At 48.9% G+C, this 19,733-nt stretch overlaps 7 protein-coding genes across 7 annotated transcripts; 4 read left to right on the plus strand and 3 right to left on the minus strand.

Annotated features, from left to right (window-relative positions):
* Positions 1–338: 338 nt before the first annotated feature.
* Positions 339–4,613, minus strand: SPPG_06063 (phosphoribosylformylglycinamidine synthase). The gene has a single exon (XM_016754269.1). The coding sequence runs from the start codon at positions 4,575–4,577 to the stop codon at positions 474–476; it is 4,104 nt and encodes a 1,367-aa protein (XP_016606394.1). The 5' UTR covers positions 4,578–4,613; the 3' UTR covers positions 339–473.
* Positions 4,614–5,127: 514 nt separating this feature from the next.
* On the plus strand, positions 5,128–6,338 carry SPPG_09343 (uncharacterized protein; the record flags this gene model as incomplete). The annotated part of the gene is made up of 1 exon (XM_016757502.1): positions 5,128–6,338. The coding sequence occupies one exon, from the start codon at positions 5,128–5,130 to the stop codon at positions 6,202–6,204; it is 1,077 nt and encodes a 358-aa protein (XP_016606395.1). The 3' UTR covers positions 6,205–6,338.
* Positions 6,339–6,470: 132 nt separating this feature from the next.
* Positions 6,471–10,304, plus strand: SPPG_09344 (uncharacterized protein). The gene is made up of 13 exons (XM_016757503.1): positions 6,471–6,631; positions 6,720–6,937; positions 7,009–7,184; positions 7,253–7,341; positions 7,395–7,563; positions 7,624–8,051; positions 8,109–8,243; positions 8,307–8,498; positions 8,559–8,920; positions 9,003–9,330; positions 9,412–9,537; positions 9,609–9,791; positions 9,853–10,304. The coding sequence occupies exons 1-13, from the start codon at positions 6,629–6,631 to the stop codon at positions 10,114–10,116; spliced, it is 2,673 nt and encodes an 890-aa protein (XP_016606396.1). The 5' UTR covers positions 6,471–6,628; the 3' UTR covers positions 10,117–10,304.
* Positions 10,305–10,309: 5 nt separating this feature from the next.
* Positions 10,310–12,514, minus strand: SPPG_06065 (uncharacterized protein). Its single transcript, XM_016754270.1, has 3 exons — positions 12,458–12,514; positions 10,724–12,376; positions 10,310–10,661 (listed from the first exon to the last, which is right to left on the minus strand). The coding sequence occupies exons 2-3, from the start codon at positions 11,599–11,601 to the stop codon at positions 10,580–10,582; spliced, it is 960 nt and encodes a 319-aa protein (XP_016606397.1). The 5' UTR covers positions 11,602–12,376; positions 12,458–12,514; the 3' UTR covers positions 10,310–10,579.
* SPPG_06066 (uncharacterized protein) lies at positions 12,325–12,602 on the plus strand (the record flags this gene model as incomplete). The annotated part of the gene is made up of 2 exons (XM_016754271.1): positions 12,325–12,351; positions 12,420–12,602. The coding sequence occupies 2 exons, from the start codon at positions 12,325–12,327 to the stop codon at positions 12,600–12,602; spliced, it is 210 nt and encodes a 69-aa protein (XP_016606398.1).
* A 328-nt stretch (positions 12,603–12,930) lies between these two features.
* Positions 12,931–15,250, plus strand: SPPG_06067 (uncharacterized protein). Its single transcript, XM_016754272.1, has 8 exons — positions 12,931–13,029; positions 13,097–13,196; positions 13,253–13,349; positions 13,429–13,540; positions 13,598–13,995; positions 14,063–14,546; positions 14,611–14,860; positions 14,918–15,250. Exons 1-8 carry the CDS (start codon positions 12,946–12,948, stop codon positions 15,157–15,159), a joined length of 1,767 nt encoding a protein of 588 aa, XP_016606399.1. The 5' UTR covers positions 12,931–12,945; the 3' UTR covers positions 15,160–15,250.
* On the minus strand, positions 15,137–19,655 carry SPPG_06068 (uncharacterized protein). The gene is made up of 12 exons (XM_016754273.1): positions 18,797–19,655; positions 18,662–18,726; positions 18,489–18,600; positions 18,331–18,411; positions 18,217–18,269; positions 16,996–18,155; positions 16,858–16,930; positions 16,737–16,798; positions 16,582–16,669; positions 16,278–16,511; positions 16,004–16,216; positions 15,137–15,937 (listed from the first exon to the last, which is right to left on the minus strand). Exons 1-12 carry the CDS (start codon positions 19,368–19,370, stop codon positions 15,497–15,499), a joined length of 3,156 nt encoding a protein of 1,051 aa, XP_016606400.1. The 5' UTR covers positions 19,371–19,655; the 3' UTR covers positions 15,137–15,496.
* Between the last annotated feature and the right edge of the window lie 78 nt (positions 19,656–19,733).

Here is a 19,733-nt window from a genome sequence, read left to right on the forward strand (position 1 = left end):
TTCAATGAGTAGATGCTCATTGAGCTTAAGAAAGAGTCCGGCCCAACCTGAGAGGGTGCGTTTGCTCCATTGCATCAGTGCCTCTTACGGCATCGTCGTCAGTGCATCAACTTGCGATAGGAATAGCAGCAGACAGATGCTTTTCTGTTCAACCTAGTCACCTTTGTCTGTAAAAAGACCAGCCTCGAACGACATTGGCTGTCGTGGTTGGTTGACAATTCGCCTCACCCAGTCTTTGGACGATATTGCACAGATCTACATCAATTTACCTGCTGACCGACATGTTGCCCTCTGGCATTTAGTTGCAGCGTGGTTAAGCAGCTCATGGTCGCCCTATGAAATCCCGCCATCGCTTCCCTCTTCCTCAAGCGTGGGCATACAAATGCTAAATCTTCCAGTCATGGTGTCTGCGGTTAATCTACTAAAAATAATGAATTGTGCTCATTCTATACAATGTTCAAAAATCAAACTCTTTACGCCCTCGTTTCCTCCACCCATACTCTAGCGTTCATAAACATTCTCATCCATCCTCCCCACTCTCCTTCAGCCCATCCGGTTGCCCGCCCATCCACATCAATCCCCCATGTGTTGGCCCACGCCCGAACTACACGCTCAGGGTGCGGCATCAGTGCCAAGACCCGACCGTCCCTGCTGCTAACCCCAGTGATACCGCCATCACTTCCGTTGGGATTGAATGGGTACCGCTCACGACCGGCTGGTGCCCCGTAGTTATCTATGAACCGCAGGGCAACTGTGCCGTCCACAATGGCCGCCTCGGTTTGCTTAGCACCCCCCGGATATTCTGCGCGCCCCTCCCCGTGGGCGACTGCGATTGGTATCCGTGACCCTACCATTCCCTTCAAAAAGATGCTCGCGGTCGGCAGGACTTCAACCATAGCCACACGGGCTTCGAATTGCTCGCTTCGGTTCCTCATGAAAGCTGGCCAGTGTCCTGTACCAGGAATCAGCGATTTCAAACCAGATAGCATTTGGCAGCCGTTGCAGATGCCCAATGAAAAGGTATTTTCTCGCTCGAAGAAATGAGCAAACATGCTTCGGGCGCGCGAATTCAACAGAATGCTCTTGGCCCATCCAGCACCAGCGCCTAACACGTCCCCGTAACTAAATCCTCCGGGACACCCCAGCCCGACAAAACCGTCAAGATTTACCCTGCCGCTCAGGATGTCGGTCATGTGGACATCTACAGCTTGGAATCCAGCCTTATAAAAGGCAAATGCCATTTCGCCATAACTGTTGACTCCTTGCTCACGCAACACAGCAACACGGGGAATGTTGTTCGAAGGAGTTTTCAAGATAATATTCTGTGTTATATCTTCTTGTGGGTTATAGCTCAATTTTGCCCGTAACCCAGGATCGTGGACATCCAACAGAGAATCATATTCCGCCTGGGCACACTCCGGATTGTCACGAAGTGCCTGCATTCGATACGACGTCTCGGCCCATCTCCTGTGGTAGACAAGTCGTGAACCCACTAGTCGTACCGAGGCTCCCCATGAAAAGGTAATTGCATCTGATCCAGTCTGTCCAACAACTCCGATACTGTGAAGGTGCACCGATGGATACCCGGCCTCCTTGAAGACTCGGCGTACCTGGTCAACCTGCGAAGTTCGCACCTGAATGACTGCACCAAGCTCCTCATTGAACAGAGCTGCGGTCGGATCAGATCCTCCTAGCGGGGAAAGGTCGATACTACAGCCCACGTGCCCGGCAAAGCACATTTCCACAATAGTAGTGAATAAACCACCATCCGACCTGTCGTGGTACGCTAACACTAGTCCTTGCTTGCGGGCTATCTGCATCGCATCCCAGAACGCTTTGAGGGCTTGAGGACTTTCAACATCCGGCGCTTCTGTCCCCAGTTCATTATAAACTTGAGCCAAACAGCTTCCGCCAAGCCGCTGTTTTCCGCAAGCAAGATCGATCAGCATCAAGGTGGTCTCTTCCTCTCCAGTACGAAGCTGTGGAGTGAGAGTCTGTCGCACATCCGTGACTGGACCATATGCGGTGATGATCAAACTCAACGGCGCTGTAACAGCTTTCTCCTCTCCTTCTGGACTGCGCCATTTTGTCTTCATGGACATGGAATCTTTACCAACCGGAATGGTCAGACCCAATTTTGGACACAGGTCGAGGCCAACGGCTTGGACAGCATCATACAACGCAGAACCTTCTCCCGGATGGTCCGCAGCGGACATCCAGTTAGCACTCAGACGTACCGTTCCCAGCTCCTCGACGTTAGCTGCCACCAAATTAGTGAGCGCCTCTGCGACAGCCATCCGCGCTGACGCTGCGGCGTTTACTAACGCCAGAGGTGTTCGTTCTCCCAGTGCCATCGCCTGGCCCGTATACCCTTCGTAACTCGAGAACGTAATCGATACATCTGCTACAGGCACTTGCCAGGGGCCTACCATTTGGTCTCGAGCAACAAGGCCAGTCACCGTTCGATCGCCAATTGTGATTAGGAATGACTTGGATGCAACAGCCGGAAGCCGGAGTATGCGTTCTGCAGCGTCTTGAATGTCGGCGCCTAGCGGCATTTTGAATGGTGGTCGCTCTGGCGAGAGCGTGGTCGCAGTCCGATGCATTTTGGGTGGCTTACCAAAGAGTGTCGACATTGGCAGATCAATGGGTGTGGTGCCAAGGAGAGAGTCCTCCAATTTCAGTCGCTTCTCAGCAGTAGCGACCCCTACGACGGCGAATGGGCATCTTTCACGTTCGCAGATAGCTTTGAAGAGTTCCAGATGCTCAGGTTGGACAGCAAGTACGTAGCGTTCTTGCGATTCATTGCACCATATTTCCATAGGGCTCATACGCGGATCATCGCATGGCACATCACGCAGCTGAAATACAGCGCCAAGATCAGAATCATGAACAATTTCTGGAAGAGCATTCGATAGGCCCCCCGCGCCAACGTCATGAACAGCCACAAGTGGGTTGTCGTCGCCATAAGAAGTACACGTGTCAATGACTTGCTGTGCTCTCCTCTGCATTTCTGGATTCTCACGCTGCACCGAAGCGAAGTCAAGTTCAGCCGAACTTTGCCCTTGACTCATTGATGAAGCCGCTCCACCACCCAATCCAATCAGCATTGATGGCCCTCCCAAGACGATCAGCTTTGCCCCCGGTTCGATGTGCTTTTTGAAAACATGCATGGGCCTCACGGTGCCCATACCGCCGGCAATCATGATAGGTTTGTGATAACCACGCACTTCTGAACTACTATCCGTGGCAATACGATCTTCGTACGTACGGAAATAGCCCGCCAAATTCGGCCTGCCAAATTCATTGTTGAACGCTGCACCGCCAAGGGGAGCTTGAATCATGATTTCCAAGGGTGACGCCACGTGCCCCGGTCGACCGACGTCTTCCCTGGCCTCCCACGGTTGAACAAAGCCCGGCACGCGAAGGTTTGAAACGGTAAAACCAGTCAAACCTGCCTTGGACTTTGATCCTTGACCCACCGCCCCTTCATCACGTATCTCTCCACCTGAGCCCGTTGATGCGCCAGGAAACGGAGACACGGCTGTTGGGTGGTTGTGCGTTTCAACTTTCGCAAGCGTATGAAGCTTCTCGATGTTGACATTGTAGATATGTTGGTTTGCAGGATCAGCGGAGAATCGAATCCCCTCCGGCCCTTCTAATACCGCAGCATTGTCGGAGTATGCGGAGAGGATGTGCTCGGGGTGAAGTTTGTATGTATTCCTGATCATGTCAAACAATGAATGATCGCGATTTTCCCCATCGATAGTCCAGGAAGCGCGGAAGATCTTGTGTCTACAGTGTTCCGAGTTCACTTGGGCAAACATCATGAGCTCAACATCTGTGGGATTCCGAGGTTTCTCTCCTGCTGGAGGGTGCAAGAAAGCTTCAACCAAATAATCAATCTCGTCTTCTGCCAATGCCAGGCCCCATGCCCGGTTCGCTTCAGCTAAAACTGCTCGTGGATTGCCCCCTGACTTGACAGCGCCAAGAAGATCGACGGATTTTAAAGGCGCGGGATCTCCAGTATTAAAGACTGCTCCTTCCGCAGGAATGGTACGAAGAACGACTTGAGTCATACGATCGTGTAACTGGTCGGCAAACGAGCTTAAATCGGCATCCGAGACTGATTTCCCGCCATCGGTATGCACAAAGAAAGCGATACCGCGTTCGATTCTCTTCACATACTGTCCTAATCCACAAGTGCGAGCAATATCAGTAGCCTTCGATGACCACGGGGAAATGGTTCCGGGTCGCGGTAAAACGAGAAAGAGCTGGCGGGCGTCTTTTCCATCTGCAGGCAAGCGGCTTCCAGTGGCCAGAGCGTGCCGCCAAGTCTGCTCTTCTTTGGTAAAAGTGTTTGCTTCCACAGAGCCGTATCGTAGGAGTGCGTTCAGAGTAGCTGTGACTGTTTCCACCTTCTCGTGCGACAAAGACGAGAAGGCATCCGAGGTGCGAACAAAGTGGACGTAGAACGCTCGTATGTCGGCTATGGCATTGCATCGAGTCTTCACATCCAGCAGCAGCTTCTCTGTCCTAAATGCGGACAGAGCGACCGAGCCTGGAAGGACGAGCATCTTGCGTGCCAAAGTTGTGAAATGAAAAAAAAGGTGGGCAATGGAAAAAGTCCTGTAGGCCTCCGCCGAAAGCAAAGCGAGAACGAAATTGCCATGCCAACAAGATAACTAAGAACAAACGTGATCTGAATCACGTAAGCAGTCGATCGCTCACGCGTTTGACGGTTCACCATCTCCCCCCGTGCAGCTGAGATTCCCCCCCTCGATTCTTATCTTTTGAGTCTGCGCCGACAGGATTTTTTAAAATTACTTATAGATCTTGCTTGATGCTCCGTCCGTCTTGTTGTTGTTTTCCAATTTCATCTAAAAGCCTCATACAGGTCAACATTATAAAGCATGGGTGTCTCGGAAACCCGCCTTGGAGTGGGGATTCTTCTGGCCAATACATGTGCCCTACTTGTTTCTTTGTTCATTCTTTACACTGCAATTGTTCCTGCATCACTCTTTGGATACTCCCTTCCACAATGGCACACTGACAGCTCCATTGCGAAATCCATTATACGAATCGGTTCGTCTTGCAATCTTGATGGACACATTCGGTGTATTGACGATGGCGCTTCACATAGGTTTCTATGCATACGGAAGTTTACTTCTTGCTACGGCTTTGGGCGGGTTCTTCCATTTGTTATGCAGTAGGGGCCAAACCAAGGCTTACCAACAGGGTCCCTTTTTGGTCTATGCCATTCTGTCGATTAATACGCTCCTGATTGGGTTTGCCTCATTGGCGCTGGGTATCTACGGCATTGCGGTGGCTCCAGATGTGCAAAGTTCTCCCAGTTCTACCATCCGTTCTGGTGGTACGGATAATTCTCGGAATCGCTGGATTTACGTAGTAGCGGGAATAGCTGTGTCCCAATTGGTTGTAGGCATTGGTTATTTCGCCGCGTTTAAGCGTCGGCAGTTAACCCTGAGGAATATGCACGCAAAACTGATAGCTGAGATGGACTTGTCCACCGAACCGGACAATCGATACGACCGCCAGTTTAAGAGGGCAAAAGCCCGCCGAGACCCCGGTGCCGTGGCCACCGTGTCCAATACCACGTCGAATCCACACATAGACATAACGCCAACGATGGACAATACTGACACCGGTGCCCTTTCTAAAGCCGTCGATTACCCTACAATCGGATTTTCGGCCAACGAACCTCAGTATGAGTACATTTATGTTCCAGAGGCACCATTTCCTGCAATCCAATATCCGGATGATTACGCTCCTACTACAGATGCCGCACATGGTGCAATCCTAACGCCTCAGCCAGCCGATCCCGCCACGGGATATTTTACTGATCCCGCCCAATACCCAACCGTCGTCCCCTTCCCGGGTGAGGCACCGGCGACCATGTCTTCTTCAATTTGCGCCAAAGAAGAAATTCACAACATGGAACTAGAGAATGAGAAAAGTACTACCTTGAATAGTACTGTCCCTAGCCTCCAATACTCGTCATATACGAGGCTTGACGAAGATAGCTATTCCATCAAGGACCACCGGCTCTACATTGTCAATAGGGCCCCAAGAGATGATTATGAGTACGACTATCCCTTAACACTGGAGGCCTACGAGGGTGACGATGGAACGTCTAGCGTGATGGCTGACACAGGATCTTGGCTCGGCTCAATCCGTCGATAACTGCCAACTCCTTGCCTCTGTTCCGGACTCTGATAACACCGTCCATTTTCTGTGATTTTTCTTTCTTTGTAATGATGTATCTATGTAAATGTTTCTCTGCAACGTCGCTTTAACATGAGGACAGTAACTGGTCCACTTGATCAGAGCGAAAGCGTTCATAGTTGAAGTCCAAATGTTCGGACACACATCCATAGCTGCAAGCATATTCATTTATCCTTTTTAGGATGTCCGTCCATCTCGGACACGAATTTCACATTTTGAGGACCTCGAGCAGATATCTATTCCTCCGTTCCCGTCCAGCATCTGTCCTACGCACCCGGCAAAGAACTTGTGCTAGGGATTGTGCGGCCACACATAGCTCGTGTATCTGCCACTCCGTTCAAAAGAAACACTTGTACCATTAAGAAATCGTGAGCAAGACCAAATGGTAAGGCACCTTGCTCAGTGGGTTATCGCTTCATTCTGCCCTAGTTACTGCCGTAGCGTCTTACCGTTTCTTTCCGAATATTAATCAGGTTGACAGAAAACGTCCTCGTGCAACCTCTCCTGCACCAGATGCTCGGGCCAGTTCTCCGGGACTTGACGACCCTGGAAGGGAAAGGGAATCAAGTCTGCCACCCTTTGAAGAGGCCGAGGTAGAAGAAGAGGCTATAATTGATGATGTTCTTGACATGGTGGACGAGGAAGAGGAGGATGGGGACGGGGAAGATCTGTTTGGGGACAATGTCGACAAGTATGCTTTGCGATACGAGCGGCGGCCGAGCAAAACGTCGATCATGTGTCCTTACTTAACTTGTCTTTTAGCGACTATCGCGAGAATATTCGATTGGATCGATATGAGATTGACGAAGAACTGGAGAATGAGGACTTTGAACAGATGGATATGGAAACACGGCGGCTTGTCGAGGCAAAGTTGCGTCGAAGGGACCGAGAAGAGGCACGGCGGGATGGAAGGCTTCCAGCTGCATATATGGACGAAGGTGGGGATCTAACCATAAGATGAAATTTCTGATATTTCGTCTCTTCTGACCGTTCTGACTCGCCCTAGACGACGACGATTTGGAAGGGCCTATGCCAATACGTCGACGAAGGAGACAGAATATTGATCCTGATTTGCAGTTGGATCTGGACGGCGATGTAAGAGTCACGCTGTACCGCACTCGGAAGTCATAATCTAATTTGCTTCGCAGATGGAGGTGCCAGCTGACATTGGTGATGTTAGAGGGCCTTTGAACGAATGGGTGGTTATGGAAGGCCCTCGGCAAACAATCAAACGTGAATTTCATCACTTTTTGACCTCCTTTGTCAATGAAAATGGGGAATCTGTCTACGGAGAAAGGATCAAAGCCATGTGTGAAGGTATTCTGAGGGCCTGTGGAACGTTCATGTGTTCAATGAACTGATCTGGTTTCGCATAAGCCAATGGAGAGTCTCTGGAAGTTAGTTATCTGCATTTAGCTGAAACGAAAGCAAACCTTGCGTTTTACGTTGCCAATGCACCCGCCGAAGTCCTCAAAATCTTTGATGTTGTGGCTCTGGAAGTTGTTCTCTCCGGGTTTGAAGAATATGACCAAATCAAAAGTGAAATTCATGTTCGGATAACGGACCTGCCTGTGTGCGAGACTTTGAGGGACCTCAGGCAAAGTCACCTGAATACATTGGTCAGAGTAACGGGGGTGGTGACTAGACGAACAGGAGTGTTCCCTCAGCTCAAGTACGTCAAGTACGATTGCGTCAAGTGTGGTGCGGTGATCGGACCTTATTATCAAGATGCAAATACCGAGATACGAGTGGGTAACTGCCCGAATTGTCAATCCAAAGGGCCGTTTAACGTTAACAGCGTAGAGGTCAGTGCAACTCCTGTCAGGCTCACCTTGGGTCCCATCCTAAACCTCTGTCCACAGACCGTATATCGGAACTATCAACGTATGACGTTGCAGGAAACACCCGGCTCTGTGCCAGCCGGGCGGTTGCCAAGGCACAAAGATGTAATATGTTTATGGGACTTGGTGGATTATGCGCGGCCCGGAGAAGAAGTGGTATGGGTTGGTTATCGGTATGAGGGAGACGCTGAACGTTCTAGTAATGCATCTCCTTTCTAGGAGGTCACTGGTATCTACCGAAACAATTTTGATGTATCCTTGAACACGCGCAACGGCTTTCCTGTTTTTGCAACCGTGATTGAGACAAATCATATCAGCAAAAAAGAGGACGCGTTTGCAAGCTTCCGTTTGACTGAAGATGATCAGAAGAGCATTCGTGCTTTGTCGAAGGATCCACGTATTTTGACCAGGGTACCTTCGTTCACTATGTCTAGTTGGGTCGTGCGGCGATCTTACCGGTAACGCTTTTAGATCATAAAGTCAATCGCACCATCTATATATGGCCACGAAGACATTAAAACCGCCCTGGCATTGGCCATGTTTGGTGGTGTATTCAAAAATCCCCAAGGAAAGCATCGCCTCCGTGGGGATATCAACGTTCTCCTGCTCGGTGACCCCGGTACAGCCAAATCGCAATTCTTAAAGTATGCTGAAAAGACTGCACATCGTGCGGTATACACTACTGGGCAAGGTGCATCCGCCGTCGGACTGACAGCTTCCGTGCATAAGGATGCTGTCACCAAGGAATGGACCCTGGAGGGTGGTGCACTTGTCATGGCAGATAAAGGCGTTTGTTTGATTGATGAGTTTGATAAGATGAATGATCAGGACCGGTGAGTCAATACATCCCCCCCGCCAGTCTTTCGTCTCTCTTCGACGGCCCGATCCCTGAAACCAGATATTACCCTTATTCAGGACTTCTATCCACGAAGCAATGGAGCAGCAGAGTATCTCCATATCCAAGGCTGGTATCGTCACTACTTTGCAGGCGCGGTGTGCTGTAATTGCTGCCGCAAATCCTATCCGCGGTCGTTACAACACGCAGATTCCATTTTCACAAAATGTGGAGCTCACGGAACCCATTCTGTCGCGTTTTGATGTACTTTGTGTGGTCAAGGATGTAGCAGATCCCGTAGTTGACGAGCGATTGGCTCAGTTCGTTGTGAACAGTCATATTCGCAGCCACCCTCTGTATAAGGAGGAGGAGGGTTCAGAATCATTGGCACCTCCAGTTGACGAAGATGTAAGCCTGAAGTTTGTTTGAAGCCTGCAACAATGTGCAATGGAAGCTGATGTTCCGTCTGATCACTTTGATTTGGTCTAGATTATCCCACAAGACCTTTTGCGAAAATACATCATGTATGCCCGTGATAAGGTCTACCCTCGTATTGCAGATATTGATCACCACAAGCTGGAAAAACTCTATTCTGAACTCCGGCGGGAATCCATGGTATGTGAAATTGCGGCCAAGGAAGGTCCTAAACAAACAATTTCGCATTAGCTTACATTCGTCTGTTGAAGATGACTGGAGGTATTCCGATCACAGTCCGTTATCTTGAATCAATCATCCGTATGTCGGAAGCATTTGCGCGGATGCATCTGCGCGACTTTGTGCGACAAGATGATGTTGATCGAGCTATTTCCGTCACTATAAAGAGCTTCATCAGCTCGCAAAAGTACTCTGTTAAGAAGCAAATGGAAAAGGTATCCTCTAATATCATTGCTGATTGTTTTTTCGACCTCTCTAAGCGCATTGGTGTTCTAGGCATTTGACAAGTATCTCTCAAGAGATCGCGACTTTTTCGAGCTCCTTCATCACATCCTATCCGAGATTGTTGCCGAGCACATTCGCTTCAGCTACTTCCGGCGGGATACAATGCCTGACGACGTCGAAATTGATGCGGAAGAGTTGGAAATGCGTGCCAGGCAACTTCGTATTCATGATCTGCAGCCTTACTATCAGAGTCGGCTGTTTAAACAAACTTTCAAATACGATAGTCGGAGAAAGAAGATATACAAGAAGCTGTAGGGCATTAGTGTAGTGCACAGTCGGTTCGGTAGGCGTGTACTTGAGGTGGATGATGGCAGTCTGCTGGTTTCTCATTATTCTTTACTTTATTTTTGAAATGTTTTTGTTGCTTCTTGCTGTACATTAGAATTGAGCTTGTTTGAACTTTTACCCCTTGGAGTCTGCAAAATCTTTTCAGTAATGCCATGGTACGGCCACGCAATTTATTCGTTGAGCAAACAAGATATGGAATTATATTCTTGTTGCTTATCCCGTCGGATCAGAATGGTTGTGTTGTATGCATATTCTACCGATGAGAAGGATATACATGTAAATAGCGCAACCTTCATCTACACGGAGAACTCGTTACAGTACAGCAGTAACTTGATAAGTATTCACAATATCAGCACATATACGACCAAAAAATACAGCTACATATATAGAAATCCCACCCTCACTTCATTCCTTCACTAGTACTCATCACTTAATCCGTTTTCTTGCTGGGACCAGTGTTTGCAATGGGTTCCGCCGGCGGTGGTGGCATTCGTGCTAGCTCTCTCAGAAACCTTCGAAAAGTAAAAGTCAGCTGTTATGGCATGCTGAGTTTACGAGAGAGCACATAGCTTACCATTGAACAGAAAGGAAGAGGCAAATTGCAATGGCCATCAATGCGAGCACATGCATGTTGCCTCCCGTTGCCACCGCCAGAGCGGTGAGCGATAGGAATAGGCCAGCAAATGACAGATTCATAACGCCCTGAACTCGCGAATTGACACCGGGTGTAAAAATAGAGTTCCAGATCTCTTCCAAAATCCCAACATCATGCGCAGGTTGCTGTTCTGTCGGCGGCTGGACGACATGGTGGCGGGCCTCGCGCAAGTCCTCGGCCATTTCATCCTCGATCTTGTCATAATTATTGCTAGTCAAACGAAGGGCTTCGGCTTCGTCTCCTTCATCGTCAGTAACTATTCCTGCGTCTTCATTTCCTTCGGAGCTATCCTTATCATCAGTTATAATACCACTGTCCGGAGCGAGCTTGGTTTGAAGGGTTTCGGTTGTTATTGGGTCAGGTACTTGTTGGTTGGGTTCAAGAGAAGACAAGTCCTGTGTCTTGTCAGCGGTTGGGTCCGTGCCGGGAGAAGAGAGCTCGGTAGACGTCGCTACAGGCTCTGCCGCTGCTGCGGGGCTTGCGGGTGCATCACCGGTAGGATCGCCTTGAAGAACTGCCGCTTTTGACAATTGTTCCAATGGCGGAGAGTGAGGTGCAGAGACACTCAAAGCATCCACCAACAATAGTATTTTGGCACCGTCATATAGCGTCTTGGAGGTTTTTGATTCTGTTGCATCGACGTCTTTGTCGTCGTCCGCAACAAGCGGCGGAATATCATCTTGTTGCTCGAGAGGACTTTCATCCAAGTCCTCTTCGCTGGGCTTCTCAACGACGACTATGGACTCGGAATCTGTGTCCGTGGCGGAGAGCTGTTCCGATTGCGTTTCGGCTGCCATGTAGAATTGCAGTTGAGAGATCAAGCAGCAGCGTGTTTTCACGCTCAGAACTGCTGTGGAAAGGCAGCACAGCACATGACGTAAGGTCGTTTGGACACCCTGCGGAGATTGGCTTTTGGGGAGGTCTTTTGCAGCGTCCAACCAACAACTTTTCTGCTATGTTTTTCCTGAGATCACTCAACTGCGTATCCCAGCATGGTGCATCGTCTATGCCGATGATTGTAGCACCTCCAACGGCTCAGCATACGGGCTTCTTCCATCGCATCGCTCAGATCTATCGGTTTTTTATCAACTCTGTTAGGTTAATTCGCTTAAGTTTTCACGCGGGAGTGGGGATTTTGAGTACTTCATTGAAGACTTTTTTCAGTCCGTTGACATTGGAGGTTGATAATGCACGACATTTGGGTACGTTAGATACGTCCAATCTCACATATGTATGGTATTCTAGCAAGTCCGACGTCGAATACACTTCATTCGTATCCCTGCAAGATATCTCGAGACATTTCTTCGAATTCCATTCATCAATTATCGCCTTGGCTTGAGTACACTGCTTCCCCCGGTCGTGGGTACCGCGATAACCATAGCGGTTGCGGCGTATCCAGTAGTTCTCGCGTCACAAGTTCCAGATCTCCCGTCTGATGTAATGGGCAGAATGGTCTTTAACATGGCTTTGGGAGGGATATTGAGTATGATGCCGCTGGTTGGCGGACTCTTGACCAACGTATGGCGACCGAGTTCGAGAAATCTCAGGTAGCGCTCCGTCTTGTTTATATTTCTGATATGTGAAATATGGTGTTTTAACATATCTCTCCCATAAGGCTTCTGGAAAAGTCTTTAAAAAGGATCAAAAACGCACCAACTGCTTCCTCGAGCAATATCTGATCCCGATTGCCCAAGCAGCCGAGGGCGACACATTCTGGGAGGAAAAATTGATAGCTGGGATTGACACAGAGCGCTGTCGAAAACTGCCTAATGTCTACGTCAATGTACTTGTACAATAAATTCTTCCTTAGCGATGTTTCTTTTGCAAGTTGGATTCAGTCTTTTACATCATTCCAAGTTCCGACTTTGCGCCAAGAAATGCAAGAAATGCGGTGTGCCATGATGCCATCTTATCAGATGCCGGAGAGGGAGACAGCCAAGCATCTTGATGGGAAGCCGCGGTCATCTACATGTGCAGTGCTCTCGTCCAGCACCTTTCCAGAAGAAGCTGGGTAATCGATCGACAGGGCAAAACTGTGCCACATGCGCGTAGCCGCCTTACATGATCAGTTTCGTTCGAACGCTCTAACATAAAAACCCCATTCCTACTTTCAACCCCTAGTCCAATTTCCAGTTTGCGCAATGCCGTCCGTTGCCTACGTTGTCACATGTATCATAGCCTTCTTGACAGATCTTACAGGCACAGTCGGGAACTACATCTCACTGGTAGGGTCTTTATTTATGTTTATTTATCATGCTACTAACCTTTTCGTTTTCGTACGCTATTCTCAAGGGAATTTCATTGTTGAACAACCTCCCCTGGTCTCCTTTTTATCCTTCCAAAAGCAACCGGCCCCAAGCTAATGCACCCCGCGTGGCGATTATAGGCGCTGGTGAGCGCGACTCGGGATGTTGTTATTTCCTGCTTCCTCTGAAATATATGCTCTAGGTCTCAATGGTATAGGCGCTGCCGCAGCCTGTCTAGCGTCCGGTGTGGAAGTAGTTATTTTTGAAGCGTCCGACCAAATTGGCGGAGTCTGGTCTAGGTAGGCTCGCCAACTAGCGACGAACGATCTGGACTTGCTGCTTGGAAACAATGGCTTATACCTAGCAACTCCTTGAAAGAGTCAATGAGACGTCGTCACTTCAGTTTCCCTCTCTTTTCTACCGCTTCCATCCCCTGGTCGGCTTCCGGACGCAGTTCCCGAAACGTGATGAAATTCTTGACGAGGCAAAGGTAGTAGGCGCTTTATATTATTGAAAGTTCATGCAAGGCTAATTTTCGTACCTTTAGCGTATATACCGGCTATACGATCTCCATAAGCGCACTCGGTTCAACATACGTGTGAGGAAGGTGACTCCGAGCTCTAATTCGACATGGGATGTGGACGGTGAAACATTTGATGGAGTTATCTCCGCAGTCGGAACCTGCGGGCCGGAAAACATCCCTGTCTGGGAAGGGCTTTCCTCTTTTGCAGGCACCAAAGTTCACTCAGCGAAAATGGACACTTTGCAGATACCTTTGCAGATACCAAAAGGAGGGTTGAAATACGTGGTGATAGGATCAGGAGCGTCTGCGGTTGAGTTTGTTGACTACATTCTCAACAAGATTGGTCCTGATAATGAGGGGATGCTTGGATTTGGACCAGAGAAAATTGAAGTTACGGTTTTGGCAAGACATGACAAGTGGATGTACGTTGTGATACATAAAATCGCTAAATTGTTCGGAACGAATGCTAAATTTGACACCTTGATGAAGGATGCCGCGTGAGCCCGTCATTGCCTGGCTATCTTCCGTACTTCCAGTTGACTTTGGTTACCTTTATGAGGGTTTCCTACGCCGCTTTTGGTACGGTCATGAGCTTCGAGGAATGACTCCCAAACGGCCCTTTTACGCCTCAACGCCCTGTCTCAACCCGAGATTCCTGCAGCTCATTCGCACTGGCAAAATCCGATACGTCCGTGGTCACATAGAAGCGTTTGATACAACGGGTGTGAACGTGAGCGTGGAGTGGGACTCCCGAAGCATGATTGGGAAAGACTCCCTCTTGCCCAATCAAAGACGCACAGTGCATTTGTCATCCGATGTTGTTTGCTGCGCTACTGGTTTCAAGCATCCCGAGCTGACATTCATCGACCGGAAAGTCTGGCAAGGGTCAAATTCGAACGACGAGTACAAGCCCCCACATTTGCATCTCTTGATGTCTTCGCCAAGTTATCCAACCCTTTGCTTCCTCAATCATGTAATTGGTATTACGACCATTGCAAGGCGGCCATACACGAGATTTTAATGATTTGGCTTTGCAGACGTACGTGGATGGTGTGGCCACAGCGGCAGCATTCCACACAGGAATGGTCACCCGTACCATGCTTATGTACTTGCTAGATACTTCCACCCGCCCAAGCACAAAGGAGGCAGCAGATTGGATATCACAGAGAACAGCAGCAATATCCCAAAAAGAGACCTCGGCGCGACATTATGGCCTGTTCCCAACAGGTAACCGCCACAAGAGTTCAGGCGGTTACGATCGTTGGAAGGAAGAGGGGCTGAGATTCAGTGAGTATGTTTGTTTATGTCTGTAGCTATTCGAAAGGGCTTATTATCTCCTTTCAGTGACCTACGGCGAATTTTGCTTTTGGCTAATCGCAAGCTTGGCAACGGTCAATCGTTGGCATTGGCTTCCCTACATACTCGGATGGCAAAGCAGCAAGGGATCAGCAGCAGCGCGAGACTATGTGCGTCCAAGCTCTACGGTTGCATTAAAACTGTTGCCGACTAGTGAGTTCCTGAGTCCAACGGACACGGTACAGGCGGATCTCAAAAGGAGAGGAATTTCGACCATCCTTGCTGCTTAAACAAGGGACATCTCATGTTGCATACATACATGAAAAGAATGATTTGGTACTGAATAATGATCTCAATAAATATCTACATCGTTAAGGAACACTAAATGTGTGGCTCTGTGCTGGCAGTGTCATTGAGCTGTAGTTTCCTCGTTAGCACCGGCAAATTGCCCTGATCATTCTTGATCAATGAATACTTCAAGTGCCGCGGTGCTTTCACTGCATTGATATCACACAGCACGCTTATAGACATTGGTCTTCCGCCAATTCCATTCATAGACACCCACTTGCACGATTCCAGCCGACCTGCCGCTATCCGACACCTGAAATAATAGGTCAGACAGGGATATCATCTCTTGGCCAACCCCAGCATCTCCTTGTAAGTATCATCTGCGTGCACGCCAGCCCACAGTGGTCCTCGCTCCTGGCACAAGCTCATGCTTTCCACAAAGTACTCTTTCAAAAATGCGGGATCGAGGTCCATCTTGGAAAGAATCTCACGACAAGATCTATCTGGCCCTTCCTCCGTCTGAAGTTTCAACCGTGGAGTCTTAGTTTTGCGAATGTAGGTGGGAGGTGGAGGTCCCATTTTATGTACGTCGACAGCGGAGTGTGGTGGATTTACACCATCGTGCGAAGTAGTAGATGGGTTGCCCTTGCGCGCGGAGGTCGATGGCTGACGTGGTCGCTTGGTATTCGTAGGCGGATGATACTCCATATCGATCTCTTCTTCCGGCACCGGTGCCCAGATGGTTGGTGGGAGTTGGGGTACTTTTCGGCCACTTTTAGTCTTCAGCCACAGGAGGATGAATATTCCCTTTCATACAAATAGTGCAGATGAGGACCAAACACGCACCTGTACCATCTTCCTTTTGGCGGTAGTGGGTGTCGTAGCGCTTGGTGATATCATCGCCTCCGTTTTGATCGACTTCCGTCGTGATGATCGTGGTTCCAACGCCAAGTCAGAAGATTTCACTTTCTTGGATGGGGTGATCGCAGACAGTACTTCTTCCGCAACTCTTTTTACGCCTCTTCGGATTTTTCCAACAATGTCTCGTTTGAACAGAGCCTGAATCCGAAAGGAAATGTCAATAAAAGCAGAGTCTAGCACAGTCAAACAAGGCCTTTACCGGAGGAGGCTCCACTACGAATTTGTTATCCTTGAACATGGGACCAGTTGGGTACTGCTTATCGTAAACAAGAACATTAGAATGTCGGTGTTCTAAATAGTGCCCTTGTTCACACACGAAGATAATGTCTCCGGTAGGAATGGGGAACGGAATTGGTTTGCTGCTGTCCCATCGTTTGAGGCAGTTCAAGCAGTTGCAGTTGTGATTGCATTTCGGGCATACCCAGTTTCGGTCCTAGATTACACCACAATGAAAAGCCCTTTCAGTGGACGGTAAAAACTACATGTTGGGTCAGCAATCATACCTTTTTGACATCAAAGAGCCGGAGACCAAATCTGTTCCAGAGACACCGCGCACAGTAAGGTGTTCCGCAAGCGTCAGACGCGAAAGTCCTGCAATCAGGTTCCACCGGTAAGCTGAAGTTGCACAAAGGTCTTTCCTGTACACTCTCAATCTCACCATGGAGGCGACCCCACCGAAGAACGACAAGCGTGACAGCATTTTGATCTGGCATGCTCTCTCTACTTGACCAAAGGGATTAGCATGCCTAATGAAACCATTCAATGCAGACTACACGAACCCCAGTGCGGAAAAGATATATATGATATGCGATAGTGGCGGTTGGCAGAACATTGCTCGAGCCATTAAAGATCCTAACCAAATATGGTAAGGTACAAACGATTCCAAACGGAGGCTCTGAGCGGAGGTAGCAACTCACCCCTCTATCCACTCTTTGGAGAGATGCCCTTCGGGTGATTTACAAATGCGATTGTACGCTTTTACAGCTTCCTCCAATTGGCTCTTCAATGTTTGCATAGGGAGATACTGATGAAAGGTCATGGCCTTTTCGTGAGGGCAACTCCGACCACGTGCGTAACACCCCAGACATATATCAAACTCGTCTTCTAGCTCAATTTGGGAGCGGTTCTCCTGCTCATTTTTCCCAACAATCGTAGCTGTGGAAGAATTTGACTCCTTCATTGATATCGCTGGAGTGGACGTCGGAGCCCTGTTTTCAGTGCTAACTTGCTTGACAGTGCTGCTGTTGTCTACTTGGCCATTCCCAACAAAGGAGGTACCGTTAGCATTTGGCTCGTCAGGTTTCTTGTTACGGTCCCTGCGGACCCGCTGTATCCTAGGCTCGCCATGACTAGATGCTGTAGCGTCATCGTTCTCTGGTATTGGCGGAAGTGGGCTGTTGTTGGCTTCAGCTTGTTCGCTACCGTTGGTGACTTCCAGTGTAGAATTCTTGGCCGTTAACAGGCCTTCCTGCGCGACTGTGCCATTTCGATTGGCCTTCCTGGGTGATGTTGAAGGTGCATGACTTTGCGAATCGCTTTCCATAGGACTGAAGATCTGGCCAAACGGGTTACCCTTGATTGGTTCGATTATTCCCGTTTGAGCTCTCTTTCTGTTCATCAAAATATGCTCGATATCCACAGTCTGAACTTCAGATCTTCGTGCATTTTGCGGAAGAGCAGAGGCAACCTCTTCCCCCTTTCCGGATACGTCAGGTAGGTGAGCACATTTTATACAGGTAAAGCCCCGATTCCAAATGTCTGCTCGACAAAAATCACATGTCCGAGAATGCGGTTGATCTGCATCGCTCCACCGGGTTGGTAGATGTTCAGGCGACCCCTCTATCCATTCCTCCTTCACCACGGCGGCAAAGCACTCGATTACAGATCTAAAGTCCTCAACAGATCTTTCGTCAGGTCCGTTTTGCATGTCCACAGCTTTTTTTGTCATCGAGAGCAAAGTATTGTGTACGAGTGCTTTGATACGATATATCTCAGGCCGCATGTGCGCCTGATATTCGGCAAGAACTCGATCCACGCATCTCCGCAATGAATCGACTGTGACTCTGTTCCATGACACCTGCACAGAACCAAAAGCATGTTCAAGCGCTGAAAAGCAGAAGTTTTCCATATATGCATACCTTGATGGTGACGCCGCCTTTGTTTAGCACCTGATGTGCGGCTTCTGGAGGTACTATCGTACAGAGCTTTAGCCAATGGACGATCCTCCGCACAGAAGGCGGCGCGATAAATACCTAAAACGAAATCGCCGCGTTTCTGCTCAATGACGTACACTGTGAACGGTGCGTTTTCCAGGAGTTCGAGCGAAGCAAAGACTTATTGTTATAAATTGAGAGACGCCTTTGAGAAATTAAGCATTTTCGGGAACTCAAAACAATGATTCGCTCCTCACAGTTGTCCTCATATATTGAATGCCCTTGCTCTTGCCAAAATTTTGACACTTTCTCCAAAGAGCCTGAGTCAGCAAGAAACCAGATAGCTCTTGCACCTTCGTCGGCATGAACCTTAAAGGGGGCACCCTAAATTTCACGAATCTAGGATGCACTAGTGTAAGGATTTGATTACCATGACATTGTGCCCTACGGATCCGCATAGGTCTGTATGCCCTGGGGTATTGGTTCCATCGAAGCCTATTGTAGCAATCACCCGCAGTACGTAAGACATATAATGCGTTCATAGTAATATACAACATCCACGTACCCACGTATGCCATCAGATTATCGGGTTGCAAATGCGCAGGGAGGAGAGGGACCAGGTCATTGGGACCCTTATACTGGAAATACGCCGGCAGTCTTTGATGCGTTCGTTCCGCCCAGGCGCCTGGACAAACGATGTCTTTTCCATACAATAGGTTTCTTTCTTGCTGTCTCTCCTCTGGCGGCTTCTCGTGCAAGTAATCCACAAAGGCGCCGACCGACATGTCAACGTCCTCACCTGTACATACATTGCGAACCAGCAAGTGTGTACCTTCTTCGTTCTGTTTCAGCCAGTCAATCGTAAAGAGGTCGTCATCATGAAGATCGTGGTCGTTTTCCCCAGAGTCTCTCCACGCTGCAAACGAATTTTGAACGACGACCGGAATGCCGTGCAGTATGCCGTCCTGTACGACGGCAACCACCTCATCGACTGTTTTTGTTTTTGCATCAACGGTGGGCACAGACTTGAAGGGCCCAACGGAACCTTCGCTTCGCAATCGTGCCAGCAGCGCATCGATCTGGTGATCTGGCAGCACCGGAACGCCCTCAGGCGCATGCCCAACAGTTGACTTGAACATGGTCCCCAGAATATCAGCGACACTATGTTCCGTTGTCCAACAAACGTAAAAAGGAAGAAATGTGCTTCCGCTGGTCCTCGGCGAAGCTTGACCGCGCAAGTGGGAAGCTGTCGATTTGGTATTACACGTGATACTAGATGTTCAACTTTTGAGTTTGCAACTGTTCGTTCGCACCAGTCGTTGAAGGGGATATCTGCATCTGCATTAAATTCCTTATATTTATGCAGAATTCTTATTATGACCTGCTAGTGGTTGTCAGTAAGAGTTGGCCGTGCAAAAAAGTGGAAGAGCAATGACAACGAAATCGACGACGACGATGCGGATCTGGCGGTGATCACTGTTGACATGGCAACAAGGTAACAG

Source organism: Spizellomyces punctatus (assembly GCF_000182565.1).
Source record: "Spizellomyces punctatus DAOM BR117 chromosome Unknown supercont1.11, whole genome shotgun sequence".
NCBI lineage: Eukaryota > Fungi > Chytridiomycota > Chytridiomycetes > Spizellomycetales > Spizellomycetaceae > Spizellomyces > Spizellomyces punctatus.